The sequence below is a fragment of the Oreochromis niloticus genome, linkage group LG22 (genome assembly GCF_001858045.2).
Source record: "Oreochromis niloticus isolate F11D_XX linkage group LG22, O_niloticus_UMD_NMBU, whole genome shotgun sequence".
Taxonomy (NCBI): domain Eukaryota; kingdom Metazoa; phylum Chordata; class Actinopteri; order Cichliformes; family Cichlidae; genus Oreochromis; species Oreochromis niloticus.
This window is the reverse complement of record NC_031985.2, coordinates 37,980,829-38,007,001: the sequence shown is the minus strand read 5'-3', so window position 1 is coordinate 38,007,001 and position 26,173 is coordinate 37,980,829. Positions and strand designations below refer to the sequence as shown.

Below are 26,173 nucleotides of genomic sequence, written 5' to 3'. Positions count from 1 at the left end.
CTTAGATACTGATCTGTATGCGTAGGTTTACGGTACACGTCAGCTTTTAGATGTCCCCCATTACTGATGGAAATCTCACAGTCTAAGAAGGCCAACCTGCCACTTTTCATATCCTCCCTGGTGAATTTGATGTGTCGGTCCACCGAGTTAATGTGATCCGTGAAATGTAGTACGTCCTGAGATTTGATTTTCACCCAGGTGTCATCCACATATCTGAACCAATGGCTTGGTGGTGTTCCAGGGTAGGATAGCAAAGCCCTCTTTTCCACTTCTTCCATGTACAAATTGGCCACAATGGGTGAAACTGGGGAGCCCATGGCACACCCATGTTTCTGCCTGTAGAACTGACCCTTGTATGTGAAGTAGGTGGAATGAAGACACAGTTCCAAAAGCAAACACACTTGGTCGATGCTGAGAGTGGTCCTGTTGCTGAGGTTGGTGTCATCCTGTAATCTCTTACGGACTACCTCCAACGCTTCCGTGACTGGGATGCAAGTGAAGAGAGATGTAACGTCGTACGAGACCATGGTTTCATCTGCCTCCATAATGACATCTCTCACCTTCTCAACAAAATCCAGGGTGTTCTGGATGTGGTGTTCAGACCTGTTTACTAGATTGGGGAAACCTGAGACTGAAGAAGTGACTTGGATGAGTGACGAAACGTTTCTCCCACTGAAAACGTCCAGATGAACAGAATCAACCTTTGGAGCTTTCTAAAATATTTGTTTTCTCGTTTGATGGTCTAATAAATCTGACCTAAACAGGGAAAAGGCTCTCAGGGCACACATACCAATGTGACAGAGGCTTCATGTTTATTAAGAGGAGAAATGATATTAAAGCCGTCACAGTTTCTTACAGCATCATCCACCAACTCAAGAGTTTACTCAACTTTTCTATTCTGCTGGAATCCTGTTGACTTCTGCACTAAACGACATTTAACCTGCTCCTTCAGCTTTGGCCTGACAGAAATGTCGATCACACCAACAGAGCCCTGACTCTACAAAGTCTGAAACAAACAATCCAAAGCACAGTCAGGTATGAAAGTGACTCATAAGGCAGGTTGTGTACCAATGGTCGTGTTTAATTTTACACAGGATTACACACAAATAAAAACCATTAACTTATTTTTATTATCTTAAAAAAAACAAACAAACAAAAAAACGGGAAAAAAACCCCCAAACACACACACACACACACACACAATCCATATGGACTGGGAGAAAACAGTGGAAAGGTAAACTCCACAGAGGACGTGATGTCCCGGTTCAGCAGTAGATGGGCTCTGGCAGACTGGATGTCACATAGTCCTGCTGTAACTCTGTGGACTGCCAGTGACACTCTATCAGTGCATCGTACAGTTCCTCACTGTGCTCCATGAACTTCCTGTTAGCCTCCACCACGTCCACCTCCACACTTGGATCTAAGACACACAAACATCCACTTAGAAGGTATACAGGGAGTGCAGAATTATTAGGCAAATGAGTATTTTGTCCACATCATCCTCTTCATGCATGTTGTCTTACTCCAAGCTGTATAGGCTCGAAAGCCTACTACCAATTAAGCATATTAGGTGATGTGCATCTCTGTAATGAGAAGGGGTGTGGTCTAATGACATCAACACCCTATATCAGGTTTGCATAATTATTAGGCAACTTCCTTTCCTTTGGCAAAATGTGTCAAAAGAAGGACTTGACAGACTCAGAAAAGTCAAAAATAGTGAGATATCTTGCAGAGGGATGCAGCAGTCTTAAAATTGCAAAGCTTCTGAAGCGTGATCATCGAACAATCAAGCGTTTCATTCAAAATAGTCAACAGGGTCGCAAGAAGCGTGTGGAAAAACCAAGGCGCAAAATAACTGCCCATGAACTGAGAAAAGTCAAGCGTGCAGCTGCCAAGATGCCACTTGCCACCAGTTTGGCCATATTTCAGAGCTGCAACATCACTGGAGTGCCCAAAAGCACAAGGTGTGCAATACTCAGAGACATGGCCAAGGTAAGAAAGGCTGAAAGACGACCACCACTGAACAAGACACAAGCTGAAACGTCAAGACTGGGCCAAGAAATATCTCAAGACTGATTTTTCTAAGGTTTTATGGACTGATGAAATGAGAGTGAGTCTTGATGGGCCAGATGGATGGGCCCGTGGCTGGATTGGTAAAGGGCAGAGAGCTCCAGTCCGACTCAGACGCCAGCAAGGTGGAGGTGGAGTACTGGTTTGGGCTGGTATCATCAAAGATGAGCTTGTGGGGCCTTTTCGGGTTGAGGATGGAGTCAAGCTCAACTCCCAGTCCTACTGCCAGTTTCTGGAAGACACCTTCTTCAAGCAGTGGTACAGGAAGAAGTCTGCATCCTTCAAGAAAAACATGATTTTCATGCAGGACAATGCTCCATCACACGCGTCCAAGTACTCCACAGCGTGGCTGGCAAGAAAGGGTATAAAAGAAGAAAAACTAATGACATGGCCTCCTTGTTCACCTGATCTGAACCCCATTGAGAACCTGTGGTCCATCATCAAATGTGAGATTTACAAGGAGGGAAAACAGTACACCTCTCTGAACAGTGTCTGGGAGGCTGTGGTTGCTGCTGCACGCAATGTTGATGGTGAACAGATCAAAACACTGACAGAATCCATGGATGGCAGGCTTTTGAGTGTCCTTGCAAAGAAAGGTGGCTATATTGGTCGCTGATTTGTTTTTGTTTTGTTTTTGAATGTCAGAAATGTATATTTGTGAATGTGGAGATGTTATATTGGTTTCACTGGTAAAAATAAATAATTGAAATGGGTATATATTTGTTTTTTGTTAAGTTGCCTAATAATTATGCACAGTAATAGTCACCTGCACACACAGATATCCCCCTAAAATAGCTAAAACTAAAAACAAACTAAAAACTACTTCCAAAAACATTCAGCTTTGATATTAATGAGTTTTTTGGGTTCATTGAGAACATGGTTGTTGTTCAATAATAAAATTATTCCTCAAAAATACAACTTGCCTAATAATTCTGCACTCCCTGTATGCACTGCAATTACACACAAGGATCTTTATTAGGTACACCTACAACAAACATGCCCCCTTAAAAAGATTTACTGTTAAAAAGAACTACGCACCTTGGCTAGATAATGAACTTAAGGCTGCAATGTCAGAAAGGGATATAGCAAAAGCAAAAGCACATAAGTCTGTCAGTCCACAAGAGTGGGCAAGATTTTGCGAGTTAAGAAATCAAGTAACTAAATTGAATAGGTGCAAGAAGAAAGAATATTATCAACTTAAGCTCAAGGAGGCCAACAAGGACAGCAAGAAGGTGTGGAAAGTTTTAAATAATATAATGGGTAGAGATCTTGCTCTGGTGGTGTCTCACATCTACACGGGTGGTACGTTTATAAGTAAAGCTAAGGACATAGCCAATTATTTTGTGAATTACTACAGCAATAAAATATTGCTTTAATTTAAAATCTAATATGAGCAGAGGCGATCCCACCTTGTTATACAGGATGTTATCATGAATAATAAGCAATGCCAATTTAAGTTTGAGGCAGTGAGATGGTAGAGCGCTTATTGATATCACTTCCTGACGATACATCCTCTGGCTCTGATAACACAGACAGTAAACTGCTCAAAGTTGCAGCCAAGTTTGTGTCCCTTCCTATATGTCACATATTTAATAGATCTTTGGCATGCAGCTCATTTTCATTGCAGTGGAAAGAATCAAAAATAATTCCCATTCCTAAAAACAAGAATGACGTTTTTAATGGTGTCAATAGCAGACTATTAGTCTACTCCCCGTTCTAAGTAAAATTATGGAGGATTGTCTATGAACAAATTCAACATTACCTAACAGAAAATCAGTTACTCACTCAGTTTCAACATGCTTACAAACCTGGTTATTCCACCAGTTCAGCTCTTATTCACATGACAGATAACTGGTATAAATATCTAGATAATGGGAATTTGGCCGGGGTGGTATTTTTGGACTTTAGTGCTGCATTTGATTTGATAAATCATGATCTTTTGATAGATAAACTAAAATGTTATAGATTTTCACCAGCTGCTTTGTGCTGGATGGAAAGTTATTTGTCTGGAAGAAGGCAAAAGGTTTATTATAATGGTTATTTCTCGGAGGGCTGTGAAATGAACTGTGGTCTACCCCAAGGCAGCTGCCTCGGTCCACTTCTCTATTCAGTCTTCACGAACGATCTGCTGTACGTCCTGGATAAATCCCATCTTGTAATGTACGCTGATGATTCCACCATGTTTTATTCAGCCAGTAGCTACTCTGAATTGACCAGTGTATTACAACAAGATTTGCTGAACGTGTTTGACTGGATAAGTAAAAACAACATGATTTTAAACGTGTCTAAATCAAACTCCATGTTAATAGGATGTAGAGTACGTTTAGTCAACAGCCCACAACTAAATCTTTCCATAGCTGGATCGGTATTTGAACAGGTCACCCAGATTAAACTACTTGGTGTTACCATAAACCACCACCTTTCATGGTCTCAGCACATCAACTCTGTTATTAAGAAAATGGGACAGGGCATAGCTATAGCTAGGAAATGCTCCTTTTATATTACTTCAATTATGAAAGGTGTCATTAATGCACTAGTATTATCTCATCTAGAGTATTGTTCAATCATTTGGTCAGCAGCTAATAAGACAGATCTGAACAGACTTCAGTTAGTCCAAAACAGGGCGGCCAGATTAGTGTTAAGGTGTTCATATTATACAAATATTGATAAAATGCACGATAAACCTTCTTGGCTTTCTGTACAAGCTAAATTATATTATGGCTTACTTGTATTATTAAAGAAAGCAATACTGGCAAACACACCACACTTTTTTTTATGCTCAGTTGCAGTATCCAGATGAAATACATAATCATGCTACACGATTCTCAACCAACCACAATTTAGTAACTCCTCGAGTTAAAAGTAACTTTTTGAAAAACTCTGTTATATTTAGAGCATCTTTTCAGTGGAATAAGTTGCCTTATGCAATTAGAGAATTGGCTTCTATTCATAATTTTAAAAATCACCTAAAAGCCTATTTAGGCAGTTTTTAATTTATTTGTAAATATTGTAAGAGGGTAATGTCACTTGTAATGGAAATTGTGTATTTTGTTTGAGTGTTTTCTATATTTATATGCTTATATTTTCAGAATTGTAAAACCTTACTGTGGATGTAAGAGCCAAAGTATGTGGATATTTTGCATCCACTTCATTGTGTAACATTTTATTCGATGGTATTTGATGGTTTGGGCCCCAGGAAGACTAGCAACCACTGTTGTGGAAGCTAATGGGGTTCCGTATAAATAAGCAAATAAATAAACCTCCACCACTCCATAAAGCAAATATTTGTTTTGCCAAATCACATGGCAGCAGGATGACCTGTTGAAGACCACAACACCGCACCAGCTTTATCTGTAAAGCACCTTAAAACAGCAGCAATGGGCCAAACTGCATACAAAAGAATAAATAAGTAAGAATACTGCTAGTGCTACCCCTCAGCCTCCTAGGAGACACACCTATAATCTGTAATCTATAATCAATGTCAATGTTGTGTTATCACATTCACAAGACTTTCAGAAAACGTGACCTCTGACCTTTAGTTTGAGGTCAGTGACATTCAAACTTGTCTGACATTGTTAGTAGACGAAACGTTTCTCCCACTGTAAATGTCTAGATCAACAGAACCAACCTTTTGAAATTTCCGTACCCGGATGATTAAGCATGCATCGAGAAATTTTAACCCACTTTGACCAGAACTGCTTGAAGCTTGTACGTGAGCACGAGCAAGTAAGGACCAGTAAATGTGGTTACCCCAGCTGGACATTTGTCGAAGCTGGGAAGGCACCTACAGAATGCTCCAAACCCGTAGTGATCCCGTATGTGTCAGGAGTATCTAAACACAGAGTCTCTGTGGCTTTTAAACCCCAAAACACGCTGCGCCAAAAACTGGTCCACCCCAAAGATCAGGTGCCCCGACACAAACAGAGTAACATAGTGTACGCTGTTCAGTGCCAGGATTTATACATCGGTGAAACCAAACAACCTCTGGCTACAACACAGAAGAACTAACTTGTCAGCAGGACTGAAGACACGAGGGAAATCTAATATCACAATATTTTCTTCAATCACGAAACACGATACATATCACCATGTTTAAATAACCTCCAAATGTTATTTTCAACCATATAAACCTAAAATTTCACTGCTATACTCATACAAATCGACCATTCAATGATTTTTTTCTACTTTGAATACAAAAGATCTGAATGAACTGAGATGTTTAATTTTAGCCGTTCTTTAACCATCAGGTGCGCACAGAGGATACTGCCACAGTACATCTGTGGTCAACACCTTTAACAAAGGAATTTAAAGATTTCTTTGGTGTGTGGGGAGACGTTCACATGCAAAGTTTAAAACTGTCTTCATTTTGACTTTTCATCTGGTGGAATAATTTCGTGTTGCTGCTCCCTTTTGCAGCAATAGTTTTACAGCATGTTTGCGAATTGTCTCATTTTGTTCGACATCCTCTTTGTAAAATCCAAACGGAGAAACTCCCGCTGTCGCCATACTGTTCCCTGTCTGGTAGGATGTAAACATGCATGCTCAGCGCAGTGTGGAAAATCTTCCAGTTGGGAGGGGGGATTAATGATGCATTCACAGCATGTAGGAGAAAAATTACATCCAGACAGCTTAATATTGCCATGGCAACTTCAGGGCTCACAAAATCGCTAGCCCGACGTCCCGGGGCTAGCGATTTTTCCAGTCGGGCTACCAAAATCCATCTCAGCCCTGCCCGTCGGGCTATCATAGGAAGGAAAAATATATGTCAATGCTTTTGCATTCTCTCGCAAATGTAGCTGAGTATTTATGTCATTGGCATCGATGAGCCTCTGTCAATATGTGACATATTGAAATCGCATTTGAATTTGCGCTTGTTTTTTGCTTTCACTTTGGGATCGCGCGAACTGTGTGTAGAGAGCGGCAGCACTGATTGGTGAGTGACGATTAATTGCGCACCAATTCCTCTGACATCGTCTTATCACTCATTAGCTTACTATTCAAACGTGACAAGTGAAATCTCCCACAGCAAGCTTAAACGTGAGAGGTTGATTGCGCAGAGAATCGCTGACCGTTATGTGAGTACGTGTGTAAAAGCAGCAGGATTTACGCCGGTATTTTAGTTCTGCTGAGCCAAATAAGACAGGTCAGGGTGAAGAAGGGGCAGCCAAATAAAAGCCGACCACAAAACGGAAAAGTTATGACAAATCAGACTATGAGGCAAAAAGAAAGCTCAGCTTTTTTGGTTTCATGGACAAAAGAATTTATGTGGCTGGAATATGACAAGCTAAAAACAATGTTCTGCCAGGTGTGTCATGAGTTTCCCTCGATATTTGAGTCGACAAATGCCTTTGTTACTGGGACCAGTAATTTTAATAAAGACCCCATCAGAACCCATGAGAAATGCAAGAAATGCATTATTGCTCAGTCTGCAGCAGCTTTCCCAGAACAAACACCAATGGCAAAAACATACTAAAAATAAACCAAGCACAAGAAGAAGTCCTGAAAAAAATGTTGCAAAGAGTAACATTGCTACATTTTGCCTACTACCATTGGCAAAATGTAGCAGTCTTTGCAAACTTCAAAACGCAAATGGCCTCGATCTTGGTTCCACTTGCCTCTTACCTGTGACTTGCGTGGAAATTTCAGATTCAGGATCTGACACAGACTGATTCATGTTCTACAGTTCTTACAAGTTCATAGAAATTTCTGTTCAATTAGAAACAAGTATTTGAGTTGATGATTGTAATTTTTATACAGTTGTTGTGATTTGTCTTTTAACAATTTTTTGATTGATGTTTTTTTTCCTTTACAATATTATACTTTAATGTATAATATACTTAAATGTACTAAATTGCAAAAGAAACAAAACATCAATCAAAAAATTGTTTTCTTTTTTAAAGAAAATTTATTTTGGGCTACCAAAAACTGAAGAATGCCTGCCCGAAGGGCTCCCAGGGATTTTGAAATGTTGCGAGCCCTGAACTTATACTCGATGGTTAGGATTAGGGCTGCCACGATTAGTCGACAATATCAAAATAGTCGACGACTAATTTAATAGTCGACGCGTCGTTTGAAGCTTTGTAAGATCCCAAAGACGCAGGAGTAAGTAGTAGGATTTAAGAGTGTAATGACAGACTGAAACAGAAGATGGCAGCACTGCATGTACAAGGATGCCAGCTGCCGTTAAACCCCGAAGAAGAAGAAGCCGTGTCCCAGAATTCATAGCGCGGCCCTGCTCAGTTTCCAACAATGGCGGCAGGTAGTTAGTTTTAATATCACTCTTATTATTCTTTCTGGGTCACAAAATAAACGTTTAACATATTTTCAGGCGAGAATGTAGCTGTGTAAACTTCAAATTTCTGCTTGGTTTATCAAGACATCACATATTTTCAAAAGCGCTCCAACGTTTTCGGAGACGTCTGTTACCCACCAGCTCGATAGCTAGCTGGGGTTGACGGCTCACTAGAGCCGGTGAGAACACCGGACTCCCGGCAAATTGTTTTCAAACCCACCGCGGTCTTTCGCTACTCAGGTTAAACATGATATATAAGTCACTTAGATAACTTAAAAATGTTATTGTTTGGCTTTTTTTCAGTATTTTATTTGTTCCTGAGTAAATCGGGTTGGCTGAGATTAAAGTTATAGTTTTTACACAGCTGAATAAACGTCAAGCAGACAGCTGATTAAACAGTGTGAGATGCTCGAGAAAATACTCCAGTGTCCTGTTATATTTTAGATAGCAAGGAGCAGACGGCTGAGTTTATTAAACTCCACCAAACAAACTACAAATGTCATTAAAATTTAATAAACTATCATCTTGTCTTTAATTTTAGTTAGCACATACCTTAAACACTTAAAGCTGTAAGCTAATGATAGTTATATAAGAGCAGATGCATGCTGGTGAAATAAGCTGTACATTTTACGTCCAATGGATGCATGATCTGATTAGTCGACTAATCGCAAAAATAATCGGTGACTAGTTGACTATCAAAATAATCGTTTGTGGCAGCCCTAGTTAGGATAAAGCCATTTTAACCATTGTACGTGGAGAAACTCGCGATACATCGAATATGTTCGATATCGCCCAGCCCTACTCGTCAGGCCAGGACTCTGCAGTCTATTTACACCTACAGGCCAGTGGACACTCTTTCAATGATGAGGATGTATACATCCTGGACAGGGAGGAACGCTGGTTTGAGCGCGGAGTCAAGGAGGCCATTTACGTGAAAAGGGAAAGACCATCTCTGAATCGAGGAGGGGGCCTAAGGGTACATCTGTCACCATCTTACAATGCTGTGATTGCAGCCATTCCCCAACTCTCTGTGAATGGGACTCATGGCCATTGATCAGTGGTTTTGATCAATGGCCATGACCTCACAGCCCATTGTTCGTTGGAAACCTGCAGTCAGCTGAGACTGACGAAGTCACCTGATGATGATGATGAAATGTTTCTCCTGAAAACGCTGCAGCCAGGTGAACAGAATCAACCTTTTTAGGAACTGTGGCATGTGAAAATAACGACAAGCAACAAGTAGCTGCCACCCAGGCTAAATGCTTACCTTCCAGGCCTTCGTCCTCCTGAACAGTTTCGCTCTCCTAAAAAAAGAAAGAAAGAAGTTAGAATGATTCCCATCTGTGTAACAATTACTGATATCTGCACCGCTGGTTTAACAGAGACAGCAGTTACCTGTGCAGCAGAATACTGTGAGTAATCATATTGTGGATAGTTGTAGCCATACATTCCTCCAGTCTGGTCATAGCCCCAGGAAGAATAAAAGCCAGGATAGGTCTGCTGCTGGTACTGGGTGTACTGGTCATAGTTTTGTCTGTATCCAGAGGTGGACTGCCATGATTTGTTCTCGGACTGCTGCTGCTGCTTGTTCTTTAAGCTTAGAGAGGGAAGCACAGAAACACTTGTGAACTGAGCCAGTCCTTGGGGCTGTACTACAGGCACAAATACAGCAGCATGCTGACAAAGGGAGATAAGACCCTGAGAAGAACTCACTTGTTAGCAGCAAGGCTCAATCGCAGAGGCTTGCCACCCAGCCCCACAGCACCCTGACACTCCTCTAACGCCCGCTTCTGCAGCCGCTCATCAGGGAACTGAACGAAGCCACAGCCCCTGCAGAGAAACACTGCAATGTTAAACTCACGAGGGAGCAACTCGTCATCTTAAGACCACCAGAAAACCTTTCTTACATTTACACCACATTTTAAAACAGAGACTAAGAAAACGCTCTAGATTCAGTTTAGTTTGGATACTCCGGGATCATGTTTGAGTCTGGATAGGCACAGATAAAGACCAACACTTGCCGCAAACACTTAATTATACATTAGTGGTGCTGTTGATTTTGGCTGCCAGTTAAATTCACAGGCAGTATGGTCAGTGTGGAAAAAGGCTTTTTATACACAGTTACACAAAATACTGCAGAAAAATCATGGTTAGACAGACTGTGAAGTTAGCAGCACAGGTAGCAGAACATATAATCACAGCTATGGGGAGGAGCAGCAGGCTCTAGACTAACTTCTTGACATGGGCGCACCGGTGCGCCTAACTTTAAAAATTTAGGCGTACCGGCACAAAAGTTAGGCGCACTCAAATTTTTCAACCGCATCGCTTAACACCGCAGTCTTACATGTGCACTTTCTTTGGGGGGAAGTCCATACAGACAATATTCATTTCTAAATTATTAACTAACAAACTTGTGCTTAAATTGCTTTGTCAATATTGTAGAAAATGTTAAACTTAATCATCATCTTGGCTCCTCTGACGACCTGTTTGCTGCTGCCTGCTGCTGAAAGGCAGTGGGGGGAGGGGACACTTGGGCAGTGCATTTATTGCAGCATATAATGTGTTTTCTGGATACACTGCTGCTTTTTCAGCATTCAAAGATTGATGGCACCGTGTCAGAGCTGGCTATGAATTTCAGACAGATCAGGCCTTAACTTAACAGAAAAGTTATCAATAGTTCTTCTCATCTTTTCTTATTACCCACAGCTACATCCACTTCTGTCAGGCCTAGGCTGCTCACTAGGGCTGGGTATCATCACTGATTTCTATAATCCATTCGATTCTGGTTCTCAAAGTCCTGATTCGATTCAATTTAGCCTCAGACAGTCAGAAATTTTATCATTCTGATCATTTATCAGTACTGATACACATGAGACTTCATCAGAATTGTGAACATCACAGCAGATGCCTTTGTGTCAAAGTAACTGAGAATAAAACATGAAGGAGATTTTCCTGGTCTGGCGTTTTATAGCAGATAACCTTAAAAATATTCTGCAATTTTGCATAATTTTAAGAAGTTTAAATTTCTTCAGTATTGAACAGCAGAAATTAGGCTTTCTTGTCCGAGGACATTTAAGTGGAAAAAGAAAAAGAAAAGAAAAAGACAGCGGCCAACAGCGCTGTAAACAACGGTAGACTGGTGGGTAATAAGTGAATGAATAATGCAGAAAACAGAGATTTGAGACGGGAAACTGTTCTTGAAGTACACAGAGAGAGAGAGAGAGAGAGAGAGAGAGAGAGAGAGAGAGAGCGAGCTGTGCATGAAGTGGGATTTTTATCGTGGTGGAAGCAAAACAGCAAAGCTCAGAGGGAATTCATGACGATGTTTATCAAATGTGAAGCGTAGTTTGCTGCTTCTTTTGCTGCTGTATCAGCGAATTTTGGTTGAAGAGAGAAAACCTGCAGCTCAGAATCAGCGCAAAAAGACGGAAACACAGCGCGGACCCGACGCATCAGAATCGCTGAGCTCCGACAGCGTGTCCGTGTTCGGGCCGTGGGGTGAGAAAGCCGAGAAAGACAAAGTGTCTGTGAAGGTTCTCAGTCATCCAGGTCATCGTAGTCAAAGGAGTTTGCAAAGAAAAGCGTCTGGACTTCTTTAAGTTGCTTGAAGACGTTTCACCTCTCATCCGAGAAGCTTCTTCAGTTCTAAGGTCAAATGGCCGAGAGTCCCAGATTTAAACCCAGTGGGAGTATCCCCCCAAGGAGGGACAAAGGACCCCCTGGTGATCCTCTAATCACATGCGCCAAGGTGTGAAAGCGGGTGTGGGACCTAATCAGCCAAGGTTTCGGGTGAGCTCATTGTGAAACCTGGCCCCACCTTGTCATGTGAATTCCTGAGGTCAGATGGCCCAGGATGTGAGTGGGCGTTAAGGCGTCTGGGGAGGGAACTCAAAACTGGATTATAGATGGCAGACAGTTGGTGTCGTAAACCACCACCTCTGTTCAAAGATGGTCGCTCACAGTGGACATAGATGGCCTCTTTCACTCCTCTTTCAAACCATCTGTCCTCTCTGTCTAATATGTGAACATTGGCATCCTCAAAAGAGTGACCTTAAGATGCAGATGGACTGCTGAGTCTTGTCCTGTGGAGGTAGCTCTTCTATAGACTCTTCTATGGACTCAGCAGTCCATCTGCATCTTAAGGATAAAGGTCACTCTTTTGAGGATGCCAATGTTCACATTTTGGACAGAGAGACAGATGGTTTGAAAGAGGAGTGAAAGAGGCCATCTATGTCCACTGTGAGCGACCATCTTTGAACAGAGGCGGTGGTTTACGACACCAACTGTCTGCCATCTATAATCCAGTTTTGAGTTCCCTCCCCAGACGCCTTAACACCCACTCACATCCTGGGCCATCTGACCTCAGGAATTCACATGACAAGGTGGGGCCAGGTTTCACAATGGGCTCACCCGAAACCCTGGCTGATTAGGTCCCACACCCGCTTTCACACCTTGGCGCATGTGATTAGAGGATCACCAGGGGGTCCTTTGTCCCTCCTTGGGGGGATACTCCCACTGGGTTTAAATCTGGGACTCTCGGCCATTTGACCTTAGAACTGAAGAAGCTTCTCGGATGAGAGGTGAAACGTCTTCAAGCAACTTAAAGAAGTCCAGACGCTTTTCTTTGCAAACTCCTTTGACCCGAGAAAGACAAAGCTGATTCTGATGCGTCGGGTCCGCTCTGTGTTTACGTCTTTGTGTGGAATCCGTTAATGAATTGATATCGCTTTATTCAAGCTACTCACCTCTCTCTTCCACCTGCACTTTCAACTGGACCACGGCCAATCAGAGAGGTCCCGCCCCTGACTATCTCTGATTGGTTTAGTCCACGATAGGGGCATAATGTGTGTCTGTTGTTGACCACACGGAGAGTTGCAGAGATTTTTTTTTTTTGTCACCTGAAAATATTTGGTCGCACCGGTGCGACCAAATTTTTTTTTTTTTTTTTAGTCGCACCACTGAAAAATTTGGTTGCATTTGCGACCAAATTGGTCGCACTCTAGAGACCTGAGCAGTGTCTGTAACATGGGTTCATACACTGTCTGTCAAATTCATCACTTCAAAGTTCATCAACAGCGAGTCAATAATTGTCGCTTTTACGATAATAAATATGTGTGTAGGTCCCTGTCAGTGAATCACTGCCTTATCATGGTGGAGGGGTCTGATTGTTTGTTTGCTGTCAGGGGCTTTTTGCCCCCTGGAAGGGCTTCCTGTGGCAGACTGGTCCTAGGTGAAGGACCAGAGAAAGGGCGATTCAGAAAACCCCTATGACTACAACATCAAGGGAACAGTTCACCCTGCCGGGGATACCGGGGACCGGGAACCAGTCTCCTTAATAGGGGCTGGACTGGTCCCAGTCTGGAGTTGCCCTTGAGAGGCAGTGGGCTGCAGTGGGTATCCTGGTATCCACTTGCCTTGAGGTTTTTCTCAGTGGACGAGAGGGTTTGCTCCCTGAACGGGTCCTGACTGTCATCTGCATGCACCAAAGGACAGTTCAGAGTATCCAGCCTTCTTGGGAGTCCCTGGGTGGGGACTCTGTCATCCTACTGTGGGACTTCAAGACTTCGGAGTTTTGTTTGTCAGTTTGTCCATAACAAACACCACGTTTGAACATAAGGGTGTCCATAAGTGATCGTAGCACCAGGTTACCCAAGGCCACAGGCTGATGATTGATTGTGTAATCGTATCATCAGATTCGCGGCTGTATGTTCTGGACACTCTGAGAAGAGAAGGGCTGAGTTGTCAGCTAATCACCACCTGGTGGGTGAGTTGGACCAGGTGGCGGGGGAGGACACACCAACACGTATAGTGAGGGTGAAAATATGACTGGATGATGTGAGTCCAGCAATGCCATTCTGTAGATCCAAATGTGTTCTGACATGTTAATACTTACTTGGAGTTGCCCATGCTGTCCAGTACCACTTTTCCACCACGACAGGAAGGGTAACGATTGTAAAAAAACTCATAAAGCATCCCATCATCCACATCTGGAGTGAGATCTCCGACAAACAAAGAATACATCTGTCTACAACAAGAAGAGACAAAGTCAGAGCAGCACTCTGTGATGGTTTTGTCACGAAGACAGTTCCTGTCATCTTGGATAATTCTGCTTGTCCACCTGGACTCACCCGCTTTCCTGTTTTCCAAAGGTCGCTCGGTTTAACTTGAATCTTGTGGGCTATGAGAAAATAAAGTCCAATCAATCAATAAATGAATAAAATCTCTGTAATGATAAATGACGAGAAAAATCTAAAGATAAGGCTGCTGTTAGCAACAGCTGTTCTCCATACCGGGTTGGCTCCCGGTAAAGGTTTTCCATTGATTTTGCGGAGACACCTCTCGGCTGTGGCCTCGTCTGTCATCTCCACAAAACAGTAACCCAGAGCACCCCTGGGGGACGACACACTATTTAACGTCATTATAGAATAACTGCAAATAAGAAGACTGCATGTGAATTCAGCTCTTACCCTGTCATCTTGTTGCGGATGATCCTGACATTAACCACCTGCTCGCCCATGGTGGAAAAAGCTCTGGTGATGAACTTCTCATCCATGTAGGTCTCCAGCTGCAGAGCAGCAAAAACAGTTAGCTATGTGATCACTGTAGTGATTACTATTAGGAACGAGTCGGGTTTCAGCTAAATGTATGGGCTCAAAATGTGGTCATAAATATTTTGTACTTGTAAATCAGTTTTGTATGTGTAAAAAGAATTTGTGTGTGCGTAAAAAAGATTTGTGTGTGTAAAAAAGATTTGTGTGTGGACTTAGCCCCAAAAAAACCTGCAAGTTACAAGTACGCATTTTGACCCTATTTTTCTTCCTTTCATCTGATTGGTCAATGTCATGTCAATCACAAATGTAACAATCCAATCAGAGAACAGATGGGTTTGGCTGTCGGAGGGGCACTTTTTTGAACTGCAGGTCCTTGAAGGGAATAAATGCCCTTTTACATGCCAACCCAGCGTTTTCCTTCATCACCACGAAGGAAAACAGTCTGTGGTCGTCCGAGTTTGGTGATTTTTGTGTCACAGGTCTACGTGTTTAATACAGCGCTGCGGACCGCGGGGGGGGGGGGGACAGTATTTTGGAAATGACAGTCTTCGTTACAAAGCTTTCTTCGTTATGAATTAGCATACATGTTTTTATTCAACATTTGAAGAACCAGCAAAAAGACAGAAACTCTTGTAGAGGACATAAAGTCAGAGATAGAAACGACAAGGAGCAGGTGCATCTAGTACAGGTAGAGCTGCTGCAAAAACCCACAGAGCTCAGCAGCCAGCGCAACAAATTCTGGATCCTTTGCTTTTAGTTAGCAGTTAGCATTAGCAGCACATCCTGCGTCCGATGTGAAAGGACTTTTATGCTGCGCACTGTGACTCACAGCAATGGTCCCGGGTCAGCCCTGACTTTGTGTTAAACTAATCCTAAAGTAATAATGGTATTTCTAACCACTGATATGCCACAACTTTATCCTTTCAACAGCTGCTGAAAGTAAGGGGACCTAGCTGCTATCGGATATTTATATAGAGATCCTCCAGCTTCAAACTGTATTACCCTTCAAGGACCTGCAGTTCAAAAAAGCCCCTCCAACAGCCAAACCCATCTGTTCTCTGATTGGATTGTTACATTTGTGATTGACATGACATTGACCAATCAGATGAAAGGAAGAAAAATGGGGTCAAAATTCGTACTTGTAACTTGCAGGGGATTTTTTTGGCTAAGTCCACACACAAATTCTTTTTACACACACAAATTCTTTTTACACATACAAAACTGATTTACAAGTACAAAATATTTATGACCACATTTTGAGCCCATATAAATGCTTCTAGCAAGAGAGGGAACATAAATCTCCTTTGGTCCATAGAACTGTACAGTGCAGCCGGACTGGAAAGAGAAATAAAAATGTGAAATTCCCCTTTTTCTAATGAATCTGTCACAAATCTGGGCTCAAGGTAATGCTGGTCTAGTCAAAATCTGACTTATATTTACAATCACCAGTCACTTTATTCAGTAAACCCATTCAACTGCTCATTAACTCAAATATCTACTCAGGCCATCACATCACAGCTGCTCACACATAATCATCTCTACAGTTTATGAAGAGTGGGCAACAGTCAGACATGCCAGACAGGAAGGAAACTCAAACAGCCAATCATTTCGACTAAGGTACGCAGAAGAGCATCTCACATTGCACAACACATTGAAACTTAAAGCAGATGGGCTGCAACAGCAGGAGAGCACACCAGGTGCCACTCCTATCACAGAAGGAAACTGAGGGTACAGTTTGCACAGGCTCACCCACCGCAATTGGAAATATGCTGCCTGGTCTGACAAGTCTCGATTGCTGCTGCAACATTTGGAGGGGTAGGGTCCCAATTTGGCATAAACAGCATGAAAGCTGGGATGGATCATGCCATAGAGTTTAAACGCCACAATCTGCCTGAGTGTTGCTGCTGACCGTGTCCGTTTCTTTATAACCACCCTGTGGCATCTCTTGATGGCTGCTGACAGCAGGACAACACTCCATGTCACAAAACTAATTTCCGTTTTCTATGGAACCAGCTTCCAGTTTGGATTCAGGAGACAGACACTATCTCTACTTTCAAGATTAGGCTTCAAACTTTCCTTTTTGCTAAAGCATATAGTTAGGGCTGGACCAGGTGACCCCGAATCCTCCCTTAGTTATGCTGCAATAGGTGTAGGCTGCCGGGGATTCCCATGATGCACTGGGTGTTTCTTCTTCACTTACTATGTGTTAATAGTAGAGCTGGGCGATATAAGATTTTTTCATATCACGATATGTTTTTTCATTTCAGGCGATAACGATATATATCACGATATAAGCCAAATAACTATATTTGTAAGATTTAAATGTGCTGTTGCTCACAAGTAAAATGTGAAATAATCAGCAGCTTGTTTTGATTTAAATATTTATTTCCCATAATAAGTTCAACAGGGCAGATGTACTTAAGGAACATGAGACTTCAGTTTCAAATAAATAAAGGCAAATATTGCAAACTACACAAAAGGCAGCCGCTAAAGCGTTTAAGTTTCAAAACAGAAAAAACAAAACAGACTAAATTGTCAATCCCACTTAGAAACAAAATTTTAATTCTAAAAATAAATCTTAGTTTGTTTTACAGAAGAACAGACAAAATTGACTAACTTCTGTCAATATCAAATAAACTGAGAACTAAAAGGAAATTCTCAATCTCTCCTTGTTGTATAGCTTAGCTTTTCAAACAGTTTTAACAGTTACTTTAGTCCAGAGGTTCCCAAAGTGTGGGGCCCGCCCCCTAGGGGGGCGCGGTATGAAAAGGATAAAAAAAAAAAAAAAGAAGAGCGCTTGGACACTGTGGACAGGTTTTTGACGGGGCTCCCACACAAACGCAAAGCAGGAGATGAAGCATCGCCAAATATGTTTCCAAACCAACTTCCTTCCAAGCCAAAGACAGGAAAATATGGTGAAGCATATCTTCCCTTTGGCTTCACCTGCACAAGTGCCAAGGTAGGTCTCCCCTGCAGAATTAGTTTCCCTGTGTCGGGAGCAGCACTGGGCTCTCCAAATCACGGACAAACAGGATCCCACATTCTTGATTTTTAGTTCACAAACACTTCTTGTAATAACTAACTACTCCTGACATTTTGGACATGTTAGCTCTTTATGCAGTAAAGTTACAGCGGGATACAAATAATATCAGGCTGATCCTGCCGTAATTTGTTCCCCCGGTTCAAATCACGGACAAACAGTATCCCACAGCTGTTTATGTGTTTAAATCCATTTTGCACAGAGAGACATTTTTTGAAAAATGTATTGACAGCAATGTTGAAAATTATTACACAGGAAAAAAACAACTACACGTAAAATAATCACACCGTGACGCCTCTGCCTTTCTAAATGGAGGGACAGTAACTGCGTGTGTATATGTAAGCGTGTAAAACCTGAAGATAGTCAGATTAACAGTAACAGTATTTTGTCTCTATCTGCCATTCTGCAATTCATCTCATGTAAACAATAACGTGGCGCACAGCGTGACGTGGAAAGAGGCACATACCTTTGACGTTGCGTGATGAACTCTGTAATCCTCGTCCACACGTAAACGCAAAAAAAGGAGTTTTAAATAATCTCCGTTTTCGGTGAATCGCAACGCCGTTTACGTGTTGACGAAAGGCCCAAACGCATAGAAACAGCTGAGTTTTCAAAAATACCCGTGTAGGTGTGGACGCAGCGTAAAAGAGTTAGTAGTATATTTTATTACTACCTGTAATTTATTGCCGTTTACTTGTATTTGCTTAATTGTTTACTAAATGTTTGAGGTGTGAAATAAACCGCAATGGAGCAAAATATGGGTGTGTGTGTTTGGAGGATGTGCGAACATTTTTCTTGTAAAACAAAGGGGGGCCTGGCAAAAAAAGTTTGGGAACCACTGCTTTAGTCTGACAAAAGCCGAATGACGAATCAGCGCTTTCAGTCAGAGATTGAGCATGCACCGCTTTATTGTATTTCCAGACTTGCTTTCGGCACAATTTACAGTGCGCGCTACTCTGTTTTTCGTCAGACTTGAAATACCTGAAATACCTTCACACTACGGAACTTCTGTGGCCCTTCCGTTCGACAAGCTCTCCAGCATTGGAACCATCATCTGTTTTTTCTTCGGTAACATTCGCTCACGCTCTCGGTTGATTTTTCTCTGGTCGGCACACTCATTTCCTCTATTACCTGGGCAGCCCGGCTGGCTGCTTCCCAAACAAACACACATGTGCGCCTTGGCGCTTGTGCTGTACGTAACAAGTCACGTGACGTGACGCTGCGGCTGTGATTGGTTCGGCTCTGCGCTACTTAATTTGGATTGGCTGTTCTTTTTTTTTCTTTTAAGAGGACAAGAGAGATGAGGCCTATCGCAATAGTTTAATTTTTCTATCGAGAAAAAGTTATTTCGCAATACGTATCGTTATCGTTCTATCGCCCAGCTCTAGTTAATAGACTTCTCTGCACTGAATCATACTTGTTATTAATCTCTAGTCGTGTCCAAATTCATGGGCTGCATCCTCCTGAGGACCCGGCCTTTGCGGTCTACGTGGGCCGGGTCCTCAGAAGGTCGGGTAGGCCGGAAGTAAACAGCTGTGAAATTGGACCATCTAGCCTTCAGATTAACGTCACCGCTGTCTCGGTGGAGTTTAATAAACTCGGCCATCTGCTCCTTGCTATCTAAAATATAACACGACACTGGCGTAAATTCTCGACCGTCTCACACTTCTGTTTAATCAGTTTTCTGTTTGACGTTTATTCAGCTGTGTGAAAACCACCCGGGGGATTAATAAAGTTTTATTATATCTAATCTAATCTAATAACTTTAATCTCAGCCAAACCGATTTACTCACTAACAAATAAAACAATGACAAAAGCCAAACAATTACATTTTTAAGTTGTCTAAGTGACTTATATATTACGTTTAACCTGAGTAGCGAAAGTCCGCGGTGATCTGAAAATGATGTGCCAGGAGACTGCCGTTCTCGGCGGCTCTAGTGACCCTCGAGCTCTCGGCTAGCTATCAAGCTGGAAGGTAACAGACATCTCCGTAATGTCGAAGCACTTTTCTAAATATGTGACATCTCGATAAACCGAGCAGATATTTGAAGTTTACACAGCTACATTCTCGCCTGAAAATATGTCAAAAGTTTATTTTGTGACCCAGAAAGAATAATAACAGTAATTTTAAAACTTAGTAGCAGCCTCCATTGCCGGAAACTGGAGTTTGGCTGGGCTGCGCTATGAATTCTGGGATATGGTGGGCCACGAAGGACACACCCGACCCATCCTTCAAATTCGGGGAAAAGGAGGACGCATTTGTCGGCTGCATTCGGAGGAATCTAGGAATTTGGACAGCCTTCAGCGCGTCGCTGTGACGTAATCGGTCTACAAATGCGTCCTCAGGAGGATGCAGCCAATGAATTTGGACACCCCCTCTGTCTCTCTTCCACAGTATCTCTTTATCCTGTCTTCCTTCTCTCACCCCAACCGGTCGCAGCAGATGGCCCCGCCCCTCCCTGAGCCTGGTTCTGCCGGAGGTTTCTTCCTGTTAAAAGGGAGTTTTTCCTTCCCCCTGCCGCCAAAGTGCTTGCGCATAGGGGTCATATGATTGTTGGGTTTTTCTCTGCATTTATTATTGTAGGGTTTTTAACCAGATCTGTAAGATCCCGGATTTTTGACTGAGGATTTGAGCTCATGGTTTTATTCCACCTGTCGGACTGCTTTGGACACTGTCGCTCCATTAAAAACCAGACTGCCTAAAACTAAATCTGAGCCCTGGCTGAACGACATGACCCGAGCTGTCAGACGCGACTGCCGTCGAGCTGAGCGCAAGTGGAAAAAGGACTACAAGAACTACAAGTGTCATTCCTGATGCTAAAGAACTGTTGGCGTCAACATCAAAAAACTGTAAAAGATGGCAAAAGAAAACACTTATCTGACATTATTCTGTCAGACTGTCACAACGTGTTTTATTTAAAACTATTAACTCTGTTCTTAGTGCACCACATACTGACTGTATCGATCCCTCGTCTGAAGCCTGTGAAAATGTTTTACACTTTTTTATTGAGAAGCCCACAAGGGCTCAAATCTCTCCTTGTGCTCATGACCCCTCAGTCTCTGCTTCCTGATCTGCTGTCTTTGACAGGTTTGAGCCAGTGACTCTGTCCTTTTTAAAGGAGACTGTTGGTCGTTTTAAGCCTGAAGGGTCTCCAAATGATGCTGTCCCTCCTCAACTCTTAAAAGAGGTGTTACCTACAGTTGGACCTTTGGTTCTTGAGCTGGTAAACCATAGTTTGATGTCAGGTGTAGTCCCTAAGGATTTTAAACATCCAGTAGTCAAACCCCTGATTAAAAAAAACCTGCTCTTGATCCTACGGTTCTTGCAAATTATAGGCCTATCTCCAAACTGCCTTTTCTTTCCAAAATTCTTGAAAAGGTAGTTTACAGTCAAATAATGGCCTTCCTGGAAAAGCAAAATGTTTTAGAGGTTTTCCAATCTTGGTTCATTTTACTCTCTCGTTTGGAGCACTGGGTGGGCATTAGGGGCACGGTACTGGAGTGGTTTAGGTCCTACTTGACTGGGCGAACTTTCTGTGTCAGTCTCTGTGACCATGTGTTGTCCCCCGCTCCTCTCTTGTGTGGTGTCCCACAGGGCTCAGTTCTAGGCCCCCTCCTGTTCTCTATATATCTGCTACCTCTTGGTTCTGTACTGAGAAAACATGGCATTGCATTCCACTTTTATGCTGGTGACTGTCAGATCTATGTCCCTCTAAAGAAAAAAAGGCACATACTCCACACAGCCATTACTTCAGTGTTTCGATGACATTAAGGCTTGGATGTCTGTTAACTTTTTAAAATTCAATGATAAAAAGACAGAGGTGATGGTTTTTGGTAGCCCCACTGAGACCCCCAATGTGTATTTAGATACGTTGGCCCAGCTGTCACAAACCTGGGGGTCAAAGTGCACTGTGATCTGAAGTTTGAAAATCAGATTAAGGCAGTGGTAAAATCAAGCTTCTTTCAGCTCAGGCAGCTGGCAAAAATAAAGCCAATTCTTTCACGGCAGCACTTTGAGACGGTGATCCACGCCTTTGTTAGCACTCGGCTGGATTACTGTAATGCACTTTATATTGGGGTCAGTGCATCATATATTACCCATCTACAGAGGGTGCAAAATGCTGCAGCTCGTCTTTTAACTGGCACTTGAAAGTTTGAGCACATTTTCCCATTTTAGCTTCACTTCACTGGCTGCCCTTTTTTTTTTTTGATTCATTTTAAAATTCTTGTATTTGCTTTTAAAGCCCTCCATGGCCTAGCCCCATCTTATCTCTCTGAGCTGCTACAGCCTTATACACCCACCCGCTCTCTCAGGTCAGCTGATCAGCTGCTCCTGCATGTAGCCAGGACTGGGCGTAAACTAAGAGGAGATGGTGCTTTTGCTGTAGCAGCTCCCAAACTGTGGAACGAGCTTCCTTTAGAGATTAGACAGGCCACTTCCCTGCCTGTTTTTAAGTCACCCCTGAAAACCCACCTCTTTACCCTGGCCTTTGACACCACGTGAGATGTTGGTTTTTACTTTTTAGTTTTATTTTAGTTGATTCTATGCTGTTTTATCTTGTTTTCTTTTTTAATAAAGGGCTGTTTTAATTTTTATGTATTGTGTGTTTTATTTATTTATTTTTGCTGTTTTCTGTTATTCTATTGTTTTTAACTTATTTTCTGTACAGCACTTTGGTCCTGTGCTGGGTATTTTCAAGTGGTTTATAAATAAAATTGGATTGGATCGGATAGGGTCTACCTTACAATATAAAGCGCTTTGAGGCGACTGATGTTGTGATTTGGCGCTTAGGACTGGGCGATATATCGAGTTTTAAAAAAATACCGATATACTTTTATATGAGACATAAGATGTGACAATATCGTTTATATCAATATGTCTATGTTGCGTTATAGTTACACTTATGGAGCCGCTATTTTGCCTCTCTCTCATCTGGGTTTGTCTGCCCTGCCTCTCTCCCTCACTGAACACAACACTGCCTCCCCCATCACTACACCTGCAGTTGCCGACAAGATGGACACGGGAGCTAGCGGAGAGGAGCTCGTTGGCAAAAAGAAAACCAATGGCTCAATTATTTGGAGACAGTTCGGGTTCAAAGTGTCAGATGAGCAGCAGAATAATGTATTCTGTAGAGAATGTCAAAAAAGCGTCCCGACAAAAAGTTTGAGCACTACTAATCTTTTCCGATATTTACAACAGCGCCATAAAGTGGAGTATGAAGAGTGTGTGAAACTGCGTGCTGTATCCCAGACCACGAAGTCTTCCCAGGTTCCTGCCGCGAAACAGACCACCTTACAAAACTCATATACTCGTGCTGTGCCACATGATAGAAAAAGTGAGAAGTGGGAGGGTACTAAAGCAGTGGCCTATCATATCGCTAAAGACATGGTTCCCATCTCAACTGTGGAACAAGAGGGCTTTATACAGCTGCTAAAAACCCTTGACCGAAGATACCAGTTACCTAGCCGGAAATACTTCACCAGAGAAGCACTGCCAAAAATGTATACTGAAGTTAGAGAGACTCTCACTGCCCAGCTCACCAAAGTGTCTCACTTCACACTGACCACCGACATGTGGTCCAGGAGGCCATACATGAGTGTGACTATGCAATTCATGGAAGACTGGGAACTGAAAATTGCCTGTCTCCAGACCAGCTACTTCTTCAAGACCACACCGGAGAACATACAGCTGAAGCCCTACAGGATGTCCTCAAAACCTGGAAGCTCAACCCAACGGGACTGGTTGCTATAACAACTGACAAAGGGGCTAATATTGTCAAGGCGGTTCAACTGAACAAGTGGCTGAGGATCCAGTGTTTTGGTCACAGGCTTCATCTGGCCATTGGTGAGTGCAATACTGAATCTGCTGATTTGAAAAAAATTGCTAATAAATGAAAAGTTTATAGTCACTTGCAGAGCTAAACATGCCTATGCGTAAGTCATAGCCAGCATATACATCTATCACTTAGAAATTGAAAGTTTATTTATTTATTCAACTAACTATCCCTATTAAATCCAATAAACTTATTGGAGTGTATTTGTGCTTGTATTTTAGGATTGTGACACTAAACGAGGACCCCAGCTGAGACAAGACAGGGATATATTTTTAAATACATAGTGAGATTGAAAAGATGTAAAAATATACCCGCACAGCACAGCCACCAACAGTGGTTTCACAAAGAGGGAGGCAATCGAAAATGAATTTTCTAGCTACCTGTTGTCAGTTTGTTTAGAGAGTGATGCTGACCCTCTCAAATGGTGAAAGGAACATTAAGTTGCCAATCCAGCACTGAGCTGCCTGGCCAAGAAATACCTTTGTGTGCCAGCTACCAGCTCCCCTTCTGAAAGGATTTTTAGTTGCAGAGGAAACATTGTAACCTGCCACAGGGAATCCTTGAAGCCTGATACTGTTGACAGATTAGTTTTCCTGCCACAAAATCTGTAAGCTGTACAGCAGTTGGCCTTGCCAATTGTTTGTGTTCTTTCTATATGTTTATTGTCATTTGAGATTTTCAGGAATACACACAAAGAAGCACTTTAGAAAACTTTACTTCAGTGTAAGCCCTTTTTAAAGAGCAAGTCGCCTTTGTTATTTTTGCTCTGCATCTTTTTAGTTTACAGTTTAATTTACAATTGTGAGCTTTTTGTTATGCATGAAAAGAAAATTAGTTTTATTTTATTCATAGAGCATTATTATTAAATGCTGACAATTTATTTTTGACTATTTTTTTATGTACATCTAAAGTTGTATGTTAATAAAAGTGTCTGTGTGACATCTGGGACAAGCAGCTTTGACTAAAAACTCTCTTTTTATTCTTACTTTATGGGATTAAAAAAAATATTGAGATATGAATTTTGGTCCATATCGCCCAGTCCTATTGGCGCTGTATAAATAAAACTGAATTGAAATTGCTTGTATTAATAAATAGTGTAGTCAGCATGATCTGTGACAGTGTTAAATACAAAATAAAAACATTTCCTGTTTTGTACCCACAGTATAATTACCAACCTAGTCCACTTTACCCACTTTATAGAGCTGTTATATTTGTTGCTGCCCTCTTGCCCAGATCAATCTCAGAAAAAACAAAAAAAAGCATTTTTACTGTCATTGAAACTCTTTAGCTGCATTAAGGATATAAAATAACTTGAGATGATTCATGAGAGATTTGTCTCTTTGCCAGCAAGATATTTACAACAAAGACCGGAAATAGCTTTTTGGTACAACACTGGTATTAGCCAGCGACAGCGAGTTGCAGGAGTTTGTTGCAGTAGATGTGGTCTGATAAGGAAAAGTCACTGTTATGAGTAAAGACTGGTTAAAACGGTTTCCTGGGTTAATGCACATCTATGCTGTGGAACGCGGATGTATGCTAAATGTATGCTACACGAGAAAGCGTGTTTTGGTCTGTCCACGGTTGTTGTTGACCCCTGACTGCCACAGTAAACACAAAGTAACCGTCTTACAGGAACTCCTTACAAAGTTTTGTGCGCCAACGGAACATTACATAAAGTGACGTTGCATTCATTTGGCGTGTGCGCCTCGTTTACAGCTAGCTAACACTCACGGTCAGACCAAACAAGTTACCGCGACAACAAGCTGGAAGTAACTCACGTTTCCCATCCATAGCGTACTCATGGCGCTGCCGCGGTGAAGATCCAACCACGAATGCTGTTCACGGTCCAACTGCTAAACCGCACCGAAGCTTCCTGTACGCATTAGCCTAACGCGGAGCACGCGCCACCACTACGTCCTACGTCACTCTTCTTCTTCTTGTAAGTATTATTGGCGGTTGGCAAACAACTTCAGGTGCATTACCGCCCCCTTCTGGACTGGAGAGTGGATCGGAACAGCTTTACACCTATATTCTCTTAAAAACACCTGTTGCTCTTAAAAACCCAAATATCGCCCTGTAAACTACGTCACCTGGACTCCTCTGTAATATTTATTTGACACTTAATTGAATTTTACTTTTCTGTAACTCAAATTGGAGTATTTATTGACCACATTCTAACATTACACGTTCAAATGTTTCACACTTCCCTCTCTCATGCTTATTCATCTTTTTTAGAGTGTTATTTAAACCTGTATGACCAAATTTTACTCTTGAGATTACATCGTCTTCTCTTTTACTGCTATGACTTCTACAGTGTCCAGCTGCTCTCTGTATACAATAATAATATCTACATTTTCCTTCTCTGTCCCATGGTGCCTGACACGTG

At 42.1% G+C, this 26,173-nt stretch overlaps 1 protein-coding gene across 2 annotated transcripts; it reads right to left on the bottom strand.

Annotated features, from left to right (window-relative positions):
- Positions 1–1,056: 1,056 nt before the first annotated feature.
- Positions 1,057–25,723, bottom strand: LOC100691150 (tRNA selenocysteine 1-associated protein 1). 2 transcript variants are annotated; one of them, XM_019351022.2, is made up of 9 exons: positions 25,566–25,723; positions 14,830–14,927; positions 14,653–14,767; positions 14,491–14,540; positions 14,256–14,387; positions 10,076–10,192; positions 9,758–9,959; positions 9,630–9,666; positions 1,057–1,420 (listed from the first exon to the last, which is right to left on the bottom strand). In XM_019351022.2, exons 1-9 carry the CDS (start codon positions 25,587–25,589, stop codon positions 1,266–1,268), a joined length of 930 nt encoding a protein of 309 aa, XP_019206567.1. In that variant the 5' UTR covers positions 25,590–25,723; the 3' UTR covers positions 1,057–1,265. The 2 variants fall into 2 exon arrangements, with proteins under 2 accessions (XP_019206567.1, XP_019206569.1); XM_019351024.2 differs by having other exon boundaries at positions 14,653–14,752.
- Positions 25,724–26,173: the final 450 nt, after the last annotated feature.

Coding starts and splice junctions, on each gene's coding strand:
- LOC100691150 (XM_019351022.2), bottom strand. CDS start 25,589: ATGAGTACGCTATGGATGGGAAAC. Junction 14,928..25,565: donor GTACGCTATGGATGGGAAAC/GTGAGTTACTTC, acceptor GCTGCTCTGCAG/CTGGAGACCTACATGGATGA. Junction 14,541..14,652: donor CTTTACCGGGAGCCAACCCG/GTATGGAGAACA, acceptor ATTTTCTCATAG/CCCACAAGATTCAAGTTAAA.